The following is a 13,574-nucleotide window of genomic DNA, read 5'->3' as shown; positions in this document are numbered from 1 at the left end:
ACTTCTCGACAATTTGTATCCAAATTACTCGCCCGTCTGTATCCACATTACTCGCCCTCTACATGGCCACTGCTCGCCCGTCTGTACGCACACCGCTCTCCCCTTGCATCCAAACCCCTCGCCCACCCTAGACGTGTCCCCGCCGCCACCCCACACTCCGGGGCTGGGAACCGGGGCTCTGCGAAGGGCTCCCGGGCAGGGGGGCGACTTCGGGGTGGCGGCCGCTCGCCCCCTCTTACCTGCGGCCTCGGGGCTGGAGGTGTCGGAGATGGTGTGCACCTCCAGCCGGTGCTTGGCGGACTCCAGGGAGGAGCGAGCCTGCCCCGGCGCCAGCGCCGTCGCCATGGCCAGCGCGGGCTGGTGGTGGTGGTGGCAAGACGACGAAGAGGAGGAGGAGGAGGAAGGTGAGGAGGAGCACAGCTTAGTCCCGGCTCCCAGGCGCTCCAGGCTTAACGGGTCCTTCATGCAGCTCATCGGCGACAGGACGCCGGATTGGGGGATGACAGGAGGAGGCGTGCGTGCGCCGGGGGGTGGCGGGGGGCAAGGGGGCACCCGCGGCCGCTCGGGGGGCTAGCGGCGGGGCGGCCGGGAGCCCCCGCTGGCGGGGACGGGGGAGAGGACGGGGGGGGGACGGACACGGTGGCAAGCTATCGGGGGGCTCCGCTCCGTCGAGAGCCGTCAGGGCGCCCCCGCTGCTCCCCGGCCGGCGGCCCCCGTCCCGCCGCGGGGGCTCGGCGGCGCTCGGCGGGGCGCTCGGCGGGGACCCGCGCCGCGCCGCCCCCCAGCCCCGCACCGCATCAGCTCAGCCGCTTCCCTCTTGGCCTGACATCTTAAACCGGCGGCGGCCTTCCCCGCTCGGCACGTCACCCGCGCCCGCCCCTCTCCGCCCCTCCGCGGGGCTCCGCGCCCGCCCCGCTCCGCGCCCCGCCCCGCGCCCCGCCTCGCCCGCGCCCCGCCGGGGGGAGCCGGAGCCCCCCCGGGCATCCCCACGCCGAGCCCCGAGCCCCTCGGGGGGCTGCCGGCCCCCAGAGCCCGGACCCCGTGTGCGCCCCGGCGGGGGATGCGGGGCGAGGAGGGAGAGGCGCTGGACGAGGTGGCCGGGAGGGGGGCGCGGGGCTGGGCGCCCCCGGGTGGGCAGCGCAGCCCCAACCCCGTTCCCATGCTCATCCCTGTCCCCATCCCTGTCCCCATTCCCATCCCCATCACCGCACCCGCGCCCGCTGTTTTTCCCCTTTCCCCCTCTCGGTCGCCGACGTCCCCGGGAGATCCGCATCCTCCCCTTCCCTCCTTACTTATCGCCGAATTAGCCGTATTACTTTCGCGGGGGCTGTTAGTAAAGAAGGTTAAATTAATTTACATTCTGCTCATTATCTGGTGTTTAAATGACGTGTTTTTATCCCTGAGATTTGGCAAAGAATCTCTTCCCTCAGACCCCACAGCGTTTCGACGGAGACAATGCTCTTACATTTGTAGTGGATTTTAATCTGATAAGACTCTAATTTGCTTAAGTCTTTTAAATAGGGGGTTTAAAATGATTCTAGCCGTTTTCTTATTGAATTTCCTCTAATTCCCCCAAGATCATAAAGTATATGTGTAAAGTAAATATTTCCTCCCTTTGCACCGGCAGCAGATGACCTATAACTAAGTCAATATGAATCCGGCTCCGCTCCGCACCAGTTGTTTACCAACCGGATCCCCGTTTCTCCTCAGCCTCCCGATCCCGCCGTGCTCCTGCACCCAGAGACCCCCCCCGGGCCCTTCCCCACCGTGTGGGGGCCGCGGGCATCTCCCCGGGCAGGGGGGGAGGCAGGGATGGGGGATCCGGTGCCCCCCTCCCTTTCCTTTCTTTCTTTTTGGGGTGCTCAGGTAAGGAGCGCAGCGCCCCCGGCAGCTTTCGAACGAGCCCAATTTCTATTTTTTTTTTTCTTGTATTCATACAGCTTTAGTTACTTTGGGAAAAGTAACACGGGGCCCCGGCCTCCCCTTTGGGAGAAGGGCGAAACTCCTCCACCCCGGGCAGGAGGGGAGCCACCCGGCAGCGGTAGTTGTCATGGTGACCATAAATCACGGAAATCCAAAAATACCCACCTATAAGCTCACATGAAGCTTTTATTTCCCGAGTGAAATCATATTTTAAAAGCTGTCAGCCAACCGAAAAACAACCTAATTGTAGTCGCCCAAGTAATATATTAGCGGTAAAGGTTTCAATTAAAACGTCAAAAGTCTTTTTTCTATTTTTTTCTTTTTTTTTTTTTTTTTTTTTTTCTCTTGCTGGGCTCGGCTCACCCACATACCCACCGGGCCGTGCTTGCTTCTATTCTATTCTATTCTATTCTATTCTATTCTATTCTATTCTATTCTATTCTATTCTATTCTATTCTATTCTATTCTATTCTATTCTATTCTATTCTATTCTATTCTATTCTATTCTATTCTATTCTATTCTATTCTATTCTCCCATCCTATCCTATCCTATCCTATCCTATCCTATCCTATCCTATCCTATCCTATCCTATCCTATCCTATCCTATCCTATCCTATCCTATCCCATCCCATCCCATCCCATCCCATCCTACCTTATCCTACCCTCCCCTACTTTATCCTACCCTACTCTATCCTACTTTATCCTATCCTACCCTCCCCTCCCCTACTTTATCCTGTTTTTCCCGAGGGTTTTCCCGAGCTCCCGCCGCCGGTGCCAGCCCTGCCGCCGTGCCGGGGGGTGCGGGGCCGCCCGCAGGTATTTATTTTCCCACTTTTCCTTTATCTACTTATGGGATCATTGTTTCGAGGCGTAATACTCTCCTAAATGGATAAATCGGTTCTTCTGTGGAGTCTCCAGCTAGTCCTGTTGTCTTTTACCTTTGGCTTGTTGTCTTTCGCCTAGCTCGGATTACCGGGTATTCTCCGAGATGAAGAGCCATTAATTACCCATTCAGTCAATATTAGGAAGACTACAGAGCTTTTTACATAGGATTAAGAAGACATCAGATTGTTCCATTAGTATATTCCTACTCACGAATAAGCTTTCGTTATACATTTAGTTTTCCCTGGAGTGAGGCTAACAACTGCTGCATATATTATCCTCAGACGCCGGCGGGGAGAGAGAAAAAAAAAAATAATAATAAAAAAAGAAATTACACGTCGGAAGCGCATCGAATAACTTCTATTTTGCATTTCTATTTTGGCCAAGCTGGGCGCCCACCGGGTCCCCGCTGCGCCAGGGCACCGGGCACCTTCTCTCCGGAGGTCTAGCTGAATCAGCGCTGATTTTTTTAATTTAATTTAATTTAATTTTATTTTTTCATTTTTCAAGGCGGTGCTAAGTTAGTGCCTAGCGAGCCCGAGGAACGATTTTGTTTTGTTAAAAAGAGTTGAAACAATCAATTCGCGATGCCGGCTGGTGCTACAAGGCGGTGTGTAATTTCAGCGCTTTATCTCGGGAGGCTGCTGCTTCAGCAGTCCCCGCGTTATCGATTTCAGGCAGGGATTCCTCCGGCAGAGCTCGGGCACCCAACGAATTCGGCTCCCACACGCACAACTCCGCGCACACGGCCATAATTTCAGCGTCCCCCCTTCCCCACCTCAAAGCTGTCGGAATAAAACCCCCAGAAACCTGCCAGCCCGCTGGGTGCTTCCCGAAGCATAACCGTGCGGGGCCGGGCACCCAGAAGCCGATTTTTGGCCACCCCCTCGCCGCAGGATTATTTCCATCCCGCCGCATTTCGGGTGCCCCCCGTTTCACAGACGGCCACGGGGCCGCTTCTCCCGCAGCCTCGCCGCACTCCGGGGAGCTCCCACCCCGTTTCTCACCCTCTTCCCGCAGAAGCGCTGTTTTGCCCCAAAATCTCCCATTTTCCCCGTTATCAGCGATAGCGCCGGCGAGCGGCTGCCCGCCTTGTGCGCCTGTTTTGCGCAATCACCTCCCCGCAGCGGCAATTTCCCAAAAGGTTCGCTGTCAGAAGAGGGCACCCCCCCCAAATCCCTGCCCGCTTGCCCTGCCCCTATATCGGGCCGACAGACGGACGAGACTTTTTCCTTTTCCGACGTTCAAGCCGAAGTCCTGGCACTGCGGAATCAACGGGCGCTCCGTAATTAAACGCAAAGCGAAGCAAAGAGGCGGAAAAAAAAAAAAAAATCCCAACCAACCAAAAAAAAAACTAACAAAACGCGGCTGAACCCTCTCGGAATCGGAGGAAAAAAATCGCGATTTTGGTTGTGCCCAGGCGGCTGCAGATCTGCACCCGCACATCGGGAGGCTTTAGGGGCCAGGCAGCCCGGCGTTACTCCAGACTTCTCTCTTAATGAATGGCATTAAAGGTGTTTAGATAGAGATTTCCCCTCCAGCCCGACGGGTAGAAAAGCAGGCTGCCTGATACGGTAACGAGGCAGGAAATTTTACGTGTACGACAATAATCCGGCTTCATAATTGATGGTTAAGAAAATAACCATTTGTTTCTCGGCAGGGGAAGTAAAAGTTACCATGTCAGGGAGCATATGTGGCTATTACTTTTATAAATACTTAGCCGAATAAAGCTGGCGTGGAAGGGCTCATAAATTTATTATATCAGAAAGGTCCCCACTTTCCCATTAGATCGCGCTAAGGGCTTTGATTAAGACCACCTGTTCAGCGGGAGGAGAAGTCAGGGGAGGGTAAAAAGGCCTTTCTTATTTCCAAACCATATATAAAGCGATGTCACCCTTCCTTTCCACATTATTTAACACTTATTACGGGCGGAGGGAAGAACTGCCAGGGCCCGGTAAAGCCTATTTGCGCCCGGTTTAATATCACGTATGTTTCCGGGATTAAAAATTATTGGCTCCTAATGCCTCCGCGTTTGGAATTACCCCGGATTTCGCTCGCTAACCTTCCTCTAGCCTCATTTCTTCCCCTTCCCGGGGCTTGCAGAGAGGCTCCCAAACCGCGCCCCGGCTCCCGGCGGGAGGGTGGGACCGGGCTGGGACGTGGCTATTCCCCAAACGCCTGCATGTTGTTCGAGCAACAGCGAGCTGTTTGGCCAAACAGGGTTAATGCAGTGTTCTTACGAGGAAGTGTTTAACCACGAGACCAGGAATACGTACATTATTAATTCAGTCTAGTTTCCCGTATTATTAATTCAGGTTAATATATTTTATTTAAACAAAATTACGTTTATCTTGGATTAAACAGTCTCTCGGAATACAGAGCGCTTGTTTTCTTCTTTGTAATGTGTTTGCATTGCTGTTTTGCTTTACCGCCCCTCGGGCTCGCCCACCCGGCTCCCCAAAAAGGGGCGCGGGAGGTGCCTGCGCCTGGGGGGTGCCGACCTCTGGGGCTGGGGAGCTGGGGGCCGCAAGGAAGGGGCAAAAACCCCAAACCGGCCGTGTGCGCGGGGGGGGGAGCGCTGATCGCACTTTTTGGGGAGCTGCAGCCGCAGCCCCCCCATCGCCCCCCTTGCGCGGCAGCAGAGGGCGCCGTGGTGCCGCGCAGGAGGGCGCGCAGCGCAGCGGAGCCTCCCGGCCCGCGGAGGGGCGCGGAGGGGCCGCCGAGCGACCACCGGGACCGGGGGGTTGGCCGGCTGCACCCCTGGGGACGGGGGGGGACCCGGGGGACGGGCTGGCGAGCGGCGGCCGATGCGCGGCGACGAGCAGCGGAGCATCCCCGCCGCGCTGCGCGCCCCGCTGCGCACCGGCCGGGCAGGGGGCCGCGGTGCAAATGGTGTGGCTTACCTAGCTGGACGCAGGCCGAGACAAGCTTACGGCAGTTGGACTCCATCACCCGGTATCTGCAAGAGACGAAGGGCGCTGGGTTGGTAAAAGTGTGCTTTCCTCACTCTCCGTGAAGAAAAAGGCATATATATACATAAGAAACAACGATAGCAGCAATAACGATAATAGCAATAACGACAACAGCAATAATAATAACAACGATAATAATAACAAGAATAATTATAACAACGACAACAGCAACAATTATAGTAGTAGCAGCAGCAATCAAGAAGCCCAGCTGCCCAGGAGATGCCTCGCAGCGCGACCCGCGCATCTCCCGAGCGGCCTCTCCCCGCTGGGAAGCAGCTTCGGCCTCCCTCCCTCCGCCTCTCATTTTTTGGGGAGGAGGAGGAGGGTCGCCAGCCCCCCAGCCCGAGGAGCCCTGGCGAGGGTACCGGCGGGGCTCTCTGCCCGGAGGGAGATGCGCGGCCGCGGAGGCTCCGTGCTTGCCCCGGCCGGCGAGGCTTGGGTAGTAAAATCACGGGATTAGCGCCTGATTGAGATGTCTGTTCGGGAGATATTACAAAATTCATTATCGCAGCTCCCTACTAACTCGATATGAAGTAACACAGATGGGATTTTATTAGCCCAGGCTTCAAATGTTTACTTATGGTAATTTCGGGGGGAAATTTGCATGGCACCATCATTTCGGCGAGCCTCCTTCTTCGCCTCCTTGCCGACGGGTGAAGCGAGCGCGCTGCTGCCCGGCCATGCGAGCGGCCCCGGGCGGCACACGGGGGAGAGGGGGCCGGGGAAAAATAATAAGCAACGAAAAAAAGGAAGAAAAGGGGCGGAAAACGGGGAGTCCCGAGAGCCCCGATATGACACAGCGTTTCTACCCGCGGCCTGGGAGCAGCTCGGCTCCCCCGGCAGCCGGGCCTAGCGCAGGAGCCGCGCCCGATTTATTTGGGACGGCGGCGAGAAAAGCGCCGCCCGCCCCTGCTCCGGGACGGCCCCGGCTCCCCGCCGCCCTACAAAACTCCCCGGTCCCCCCGGAGCCCTGCAAAGCTCCCCGGTCCCCCCGCAGGGCACAGCCCTGCCCGGCCCCACTGCCACCGCCCGCTCCGGCCTCACCTCCAGGCCCCCTTTATTTGAGATTTTTTTTTTTTTTTTTAATTTGGAAAGCGCAGCGCAGAGCGGGGCCGGGAGGAGCGAGAAACATTTTCCTATTGTCTCCTGCCCGGCGCCTCAATTAAAAGCGGCTCCGCTCGCCGCTTTCCATTCCATTTCCATTTCGTGCGCTCCCCGCTCGCAATTCAACGTTTCGGCAGCCCCACACTCGCAGCCCCAGCGAGCGCACACATCGGGCGAGCTTTCCTTTCCCTTTCCTTTTCCCTACCTGTTCCTTTTCCTTTTCTTTATCTTTTCCTTTCCCATTCCTAATCATTTTCTTTTCCCTTCCCGTTCCTATTCCTTTTCATTTTCCTTCCCATTCCTATTCCTTTTCCTTTCCAATTCCTATCCATTTTCCTTTCCTTTTTCCGTTCCTTTCCCTTTCCCATTTCTTTTCCATTCCTTTCCCGTTCCCTTTCTTTTTCCACTCTTTTCCAATTTCTTTTCCTTTTCCTTTCCCATTCATTTTCCATTCCTTTCCCTTTCCTTTCCCATTCCCATTCCCCTTCCTTTCCCCTTTTCCCTTCTTGCTGGGCCGGCTCCGCTCAGGAACAACCTGCTCGCAGCCCGGCCACTATAAAAACTGCAGGACGCGAACAACAAAGCGGTGCCGCACGAGATTTCTTTCTTTTTTCTTTTTTTTTTTTTTTTATTTTTTTCTTTTCACCCCCCTCCTTTTTCGTACCTTTCGCTATTCTTTCGAGGAAAACAAATCAATAAACACACAAACACGCCGAGCACCCCCGGCAAATATCTCAGCGGCGCCCGAAATAACGAGGCCGGCGATTTTGGCGCAAGGCTTTGCCCGGGGGGGGGGGGGGTCGGTTCCGTGCGGGCCCTCCCCGCTCCGCAGCCGGGCCCCGCCGCTCCCCGGGGGCGACAGCGGGCCCAGGCCCCCCTTGAGCCCTCCGGGGGCCGCTTTTTGGGGCTGTGCGTTGCGGGGCCGGCTCCCCGCTGCCCGCCCCCCGTGGCACGGCGGGGACCCGTCCCCGCGCCCTCCTCTCCGGGGTCAAGCGGCACGACGGAGCGGGGTAAAAAAGCCAAAATTAAGCTCGAGCGGGCCGGCTGCTACCCCCCGAGCCCGGGCAGCCTCCGGGGACGAGCAGCCGTCCCCTCTGCCCCCCCCTTCCACCCCCTTAACTCACCGGGCCGGCCTCGCTCCGCTGCTGCTGCCGGTGGTGCCGGGGGGGCGGCGGGGCCGCGGCGGGCTCCTGCGCTGGGCTGCGGGGCCGCGGAGCCTCCGCCGCCTCCCTGCCTCCTCCCGGCCTCCCTCCCCGGCCTCCCTCCGGCCCCGGCCCCCGCCCCGCCCCCGGCTTGACGTCACGGAGCCTCCTCCGAGGCCGCCAGCCTCCCCCGCGGCGAGGCCCGGCTGCGCGGCGCTGCGCGGGGCGCGCAGGGCGAAGGGGGCAGGAGCAGCAGCAGCAGGAGGAGGAGGAGGAGGAGGAAGAAGGCGAGGAGGCGGCGGAGCAGCGGCCGGAGCAGCGTTCGGTGGGCAGAGGAGACGCGAGGTGAGCGAGGACCCCCGCGCCCCCCCCCCCGCACCTCGCCTGGGGGCTCAAATCACTGCGGGCAAAGCCTCCCCGCTCCCGGTTCCAGGTGTGTGCGAGGACGAGGTGGCGAGGTGCCCCACAGCTCCCCCTTTTCTTTTAATGTTTCTTACTTTTTTTCTATTTGATGTTATTTTTAACCCCCCCCCCCCCCCCCGGGGTGTCGCCCGTCCACGCTCGCTCAGCGCAGAGCCGCAATCCCGCCGCTGCCCCGCGCCTTTCGCCGCGCCTCGTTCACGGATGCCGGAGAGAAAATGCCACGGCTGCTTCTCCCCCCCTTCTGCCCCCCAAAAACGACACCGACTTTGCGCCGGGGAGGAAGCCGATTTCGTTTCCGTGCCGCTTTCGATGCCTCCCAAGCTAACGAAGCCGGGGGTGTTCGCTGAGAGCCGAGCGAAGCGATCGCTTCTCCCGCAGCGCTTTTCAGCGGGTTTTTGTTCCTAGAGGGACCACCGGGGAAAAAACAAAAAAAAAAGAAAAAAAAAAAGGAAAAAAAAAAGGAAAAAAAAAAAAAGGAAAAAAAAAAAAAGGAATAAAAAGGGAATAAAAAAAAGAATAAAAAAGGAATAAAAATGAAAAAAAAAAAAAAAAGGAAAAAAAGAAATCGGGAGCTTTCCCAGTTCGGAGGCTGCACCTGATCCGTTTGAACCCCTCCCGGCCGGGGGTGGCTCGGAGCTGCCGTCGGGCAGGGGCAGGAGCGGGGAGGCTGCCCGAGGGGGCTCCGGGAAGCCGAGCCTCCCTCCGGGAAGGGCAGAGAGATTTTACACGCCAGGAGGAGCGGAGGCTTTGGGCTCCCCTCGCCGGCCGCGCAAACGTGAAACGGGAGTTTTCAGTGGGGATGGGGATGGGGGTGGGGGGGGGGGGAGGAAATAAATGAATTAAGCGTGTCCTTGGCTGCCCGCGTTTCTGTCCTTGGGGCCGCTCCGCCGAGCCAAATCCATTTTCCCGGCGCTTTCTGCGGAAGGCGAGGGAGCGGGCGGCATTCCCGGCTCCTGCCGGGCTGTTCCCGAGAACTGGCAACGAGTTGCGCGGGTGCGCAGCCCCCTCGGGGCGCATCGCCCCCCGCCCCGCTGCGCGCCCGCGGAGCCCAAGTGAGAGCAGCTGGTGGGCAATGCAAATGGCTCCCGGGGAAAACATCAGCCTGGGGGGGGGGGATTGGGGGATTTTCATCGCCTCCAAGAGCGGGTGGAAGGAGCTGGACATACGTTCCACGCTCCTAATCCTTCTTTTACATTTTTAGTCATACTCCTATTAAACAACTAATTAATGCCCGGAGTCACCGGGGAATACATTAGCCATGCTGCCGGGGAAGAGGGGGTCCAGGGTGGCTGGAAACCGCGGAGCCGACTTAATACCCGGATTTCCATTTTCCACCCCCCTTCTGTCGAGGCGTTAAATGTGATCGCAGCCGGCCGGCCGAGCGGAGGCCGCGGTGTCGGTATTTAGAGCCCGGCCCCCCCGGCCCCGACACCCCCGAGGGGCTGGCACCCACTCCGGCCTCCCTCCTTCCCCGGCCTCCCTCCGTCCTGCCCGGCCCTCCCGGCGGGGTTTTGCCCCGGGAACGGGGGAAATGGAAGGGAATCAAATAAAGAAAAAATTAAGAAAGGAAAAAAACGGGCCACCCACCCAAAGCAGGCAGGCGCTGCCCGGCCGGAGCGCCGCGTTTCAGGCATCCCTCGGCATCATCCAGCGGCCGAGGGTGCGGAGGACAGGGGAGTTATCCCGGGCAGTGCGGGGCAGCTCCCCACCAGTTACTTTCTTCATCCCCGGACCGTGATCGCAGCCCTCGCAAGCAGCCCTTTCCCTCTGCCCCCCTCAGCCTCCCCTCCCACCCCTCCGAGCTCCTTATCTGCCGGCGGAGGAGTAGGTAAATACCTACAGCTCGCCGCGTTTAACGCGCTCAGACATTATCGATCTGCCGGGCTGCCCGCAGGTTTCCTCCCTGCCCAGATCTGCTTTCCGACCCTCTCGTCCGGCCGGCCGATAATTGTTCAAAAATTCAGCGTTTCGTGCGGACCCGCCGATTTGCATATAAATGAAAAAGACCGCGCCTGGCGGGTTTTATAAGCGTTGCGAAATTAGCGCTTAACCACTTGAGCTAAAGGAACGTATAAACGTCCGTATTGAGTCCCCTAATGAGTCCCCTAATTAAAAGGTCCCGGGTTTTGCTGCCGCTCGTTAGCAGGCTGCTTCCACCGGGGCGCACCGGGAGCGAGGACCGGGTGCGAAGCGGAGCGGGGCGATCCCCGTTAGCACGCAGCACCCCGAGCTCCGCACCGCCACTGCTGCGTTTGTTTGTCCTCGCTTCGATCCCTCACCCCTCTCCCGTTATTATATATATATTATATATATATATTTTTTTTTTTTTCCCGAAGGAGAGGGAAGAAGAGGCAGCGGCAGCACCGCAGGGCTGCTCGGAGCCCCTGCTCTCCGGTGGCCCCGGGTGGCAGCCGCACGGCGACAGATCTGCGAGCACAGAGCTTACCTCCGGCATGAGACCAGCAAGAAAAGGCAGCTCCTCGGCGAGAGGCAGTGCGAAGGCGAGAGAAGTTCAGGGAAGAAGAAAAAAAAAAAAAAAATAGAAAGAGCGGCGGTGCGAAAATCTGTAGCCTCGGGGGCTAGCCGGCAGCCCCTTTCATTTCAAGCGCTTATTGATTTGCTGTTGTCATCTTTGGCGACGCAGAAGGACACTTGAAAGAATTTCTGATGGGGCTCTGATCTGAGAAACGAGGTGACCTGACCGGGCTCTCACCAAATTCTTAATTACCGCATCAACTGCCTTAAAAATAAAAACGGAGCGGGGGGAGGGAAGGGAAGAAGAAGGGGGGTGGTGTGTGTGAGGGGGGAGAATCTTTGACAGCAGCACAGTTTGCTCACCGAGAACTTTTTTTAACCATTCCGAAACTCCCCTTGCCTCCCGCTGCCACCGCAGCCTTGCAGCCGTCGCCCCCTTCCCCCGCAGCCCCGAGCCGGGGTCCCAAGGGTGCGGGGTCCCAGGGGTGCGGGGATGGGGGGGTTGCACCCGTCCCCCCCGGGCTGCAGGAGGCAGTTCGGATGCAGAGGGGTGAGGACTAAAAAGAGGGAGAGGTCAGGACACGGAGTGCGTGTGCGTGTCTGCAGGGGGTATCACTGAAACTGGATGTATAGGGCTTGAGGAGGAGAGCCAAAAGGACGACTGGGATGAGGGAATCGACACGAGAAACCTGTTACCGACGGCATCAGAGCGAGCATCGTGCTCAGTGTTGCTTGTAGGCAGACATACAGCGCTGACAGATGTCAGCAGGGCTCTTCAGCAGGGCTGGAGAGAAATACGCTGCCTTTGTCCCACATGGTGTGCACACACAGGCACATTCCTTCTTCTTCCTGCTCTGGCTGCTGTTTCTCCAGGACAATGCAAACCGTCCTTTCTGGGCATCTTCCCCCTCCCTCACTCCTTTTTTTTTTTTTTTTTTTTTTCCCCTTCTCTGTTTCAAATATATTTGCTTTTTATTTCGGTGTAAGGAAGCTGTGGGATGGGATTAGCACCTACCTTGGCCTCTCTCATTCTGTCCACCCCACAGCAGCATCCAGACCCAGGCTGGGAATGCTCAGCTGGCTTTTGTTTAGTGCTTTGGCTACCCTTGTTAGTTTTGTGGGGGCACTGTCCTTTCTCAGCAAATGCCAGTCCAACCAGTTCACGTCTCCCCTCTGGGCAGGGCTGGTAACTTCCCTGTTGTCGGTGTGTGCCACCCATCGGTGTGTGTCCCCCTCCAGTGGGTCAGCTGCTGAGCTATGGCAACCAGAATTGCCTGCTTAGACCCAAGCCTTACATTCTCTGTTGAGCCTCAGCTCCTCAAAGTCTGGTTTGTACGGGGGCAACACTTATCAATAAGGATTAGGCGGCCTAGCACTAGTTTTCAAGCCTCATTGTATGGCTTCAGTCATTTGTGACAGGACTTTTCAGCCCATAGCTTGCTCATATCCCGTGTCCAGCACAGTATACTTAACATGTCTGTCTGCTCCCTATGTGTCTGACTCTGCAATCCTGTCACTGGACTTCCTTGTCAATAGTGTCATGTTGTAACCCAGGGAATGAATGAAACTACTCCTTGTTATTTTATAGGAGCTGGATCCAAATTTGGGGGATTTGGGAGCTTAGCAGAGAAACCCTAGAAGGGGTGCCACTTAGAGTTTTTTTTGACGTGGCTTTCTATGCTGCTTTGAACATCTCTTCCAAAGCTTACAGAAACCTGGGATCTCTCTGTAGTTGCTAAATTCATTTTCAGCCATACTTGGTAAAATTAGACCTTCTGCTAAGCGCTGCAGGTGTAGGCTGAAGGGGATGTCACATTTTTCAAAAAACAGGTATAGAGCAACAGAGCTGCTACTGTTGGAGTGTCCCAGCTTACCGGCCTCTCTCTTGCTCTTGTCCGGAAAGCATGCAGATGTCACACCTTCTGTCTGCCATGGCGTGCAGGGACTCATTCCTCATGCTGTGAGTGCTCGCAGTATTTGTGCTCACCCTCTTCAGGGAGCCTCTGTCACGCTTGTCACATAACCGCTTCTCCTGTATTTTGCTTGATTTTTTTTTTGGTGCCATTCCATCCCACAAGCTGCGAAATGTTCAGCCTAAAGTGCACGTGTGTGGTACCTGGCTGTGGGCTGTAAATGCTTCTGAAGGAGAAGAGGGAAAGTGATGATCCCTAATCATCCAAATATTATTTTGTTCCAAAAGAGAGTATTTCTTCTTACTTTTATGTTGTTTATTGGGTGTGAAGTAACTATGAAGAAGCACACTGAAGAAGATGAGGTATATCTGCATCATTTACGCCTCGCTCTCCTCTCATACAGTTTTGTGTTCATCCAGTGTGATGATCTGTGTCCAGTCTGTTTGTGGCCTTTGGTGTCTGCTGAACCGTATGTTGCTGTGGCCGAAAAGGTAGATGTGCACAGTAAGTATCCACCTGATTTCATGTTGTCCCTCACAGCAAATAATTTTCTCTTCTTTCTACTTTCCAACACCTTCAAGTTGCCACTAGTTTTTGTGTAAAACGACTTAGGGCTGAAGAATACGTCAGAAATCTTCCATCTCTCACCACAGATCTCTTCTCCCCACACACACAATTTCTTGCTGAAGAGTCAGACAAGCCTGAGCAAATAGCATCAAAATAAAATTCTCAAAAATGA

At 56.5% G+C, this 13,574-nt stretch overlaps 1 protein-coding gene and 1 long non-coding RNA gene across 5 annotated transcripts in view; one reads left to right on the top strand and one right to left on the bottom strand.

Moving 5' to 3' along the window:
• Window positions 1-11,183, bottom strand: part of PITX2 (paired like homeodomain 2) — a 15,017-nt gene extending 3,834 nt beyond the window's left edge. Inside the window, exons 1-2 of one of the 4 annotated variants that reach the window (XM_038178818.2) lie at window positions 10,894-11,183; window positions 5,710-5,765 (exon numbers count right to left, since the gene is read on the bottom strand). In XM_038178818.2, the coding sequence (XP_038034746.1) occupies window positions 5,710-5,755 (46 nt within the window). In that variant the 5' untranslated portion in view covers window positions 5,756-5,765; window positions 10,894-11,183. Of the gene's footprint in view, window positions 1-239; window positions 933-5,709; window positions 5,766-8,006; window positions 8,157-10,034; window positions 10,150-10,893 lie in introns of those variants that run through there. The other 3 variants (XM_072036916.1, XM_027456453.3, XM_027456452.3) reach the window with 3 other exon arrangements.
• LOC113843538 (uncharacterized) lies at window positions 8,249-13,574 on the top strand. The gene is made up of 2 exons (XR_011808800.1): window positions 8,249-8,369; window positions 10,784-13,574. It is a non-coding gene; the product is annotated as an uncharacterized lncRNA (long non-coding RNA).

The sequence above is a fragment of the Anas platyrhynchos genome, chromosome 4 (assembly GCF_047663525.1).
Source record: "Anas platyrhynchos isolate ZD024472 breed Pekin duck chromosome 4, IASCAAS_PekinDuck_T2T, whole genome shotgun sequence".
Lineage (NCBI taxonomy): Eukaryota > Metazoa > Chordata > Aves > Anseriformes > Anatidae > Anas > Anas platyrhynchos.
This window is presented reverse-complemented; position numbering and strand designations above follow the sequence as displayed.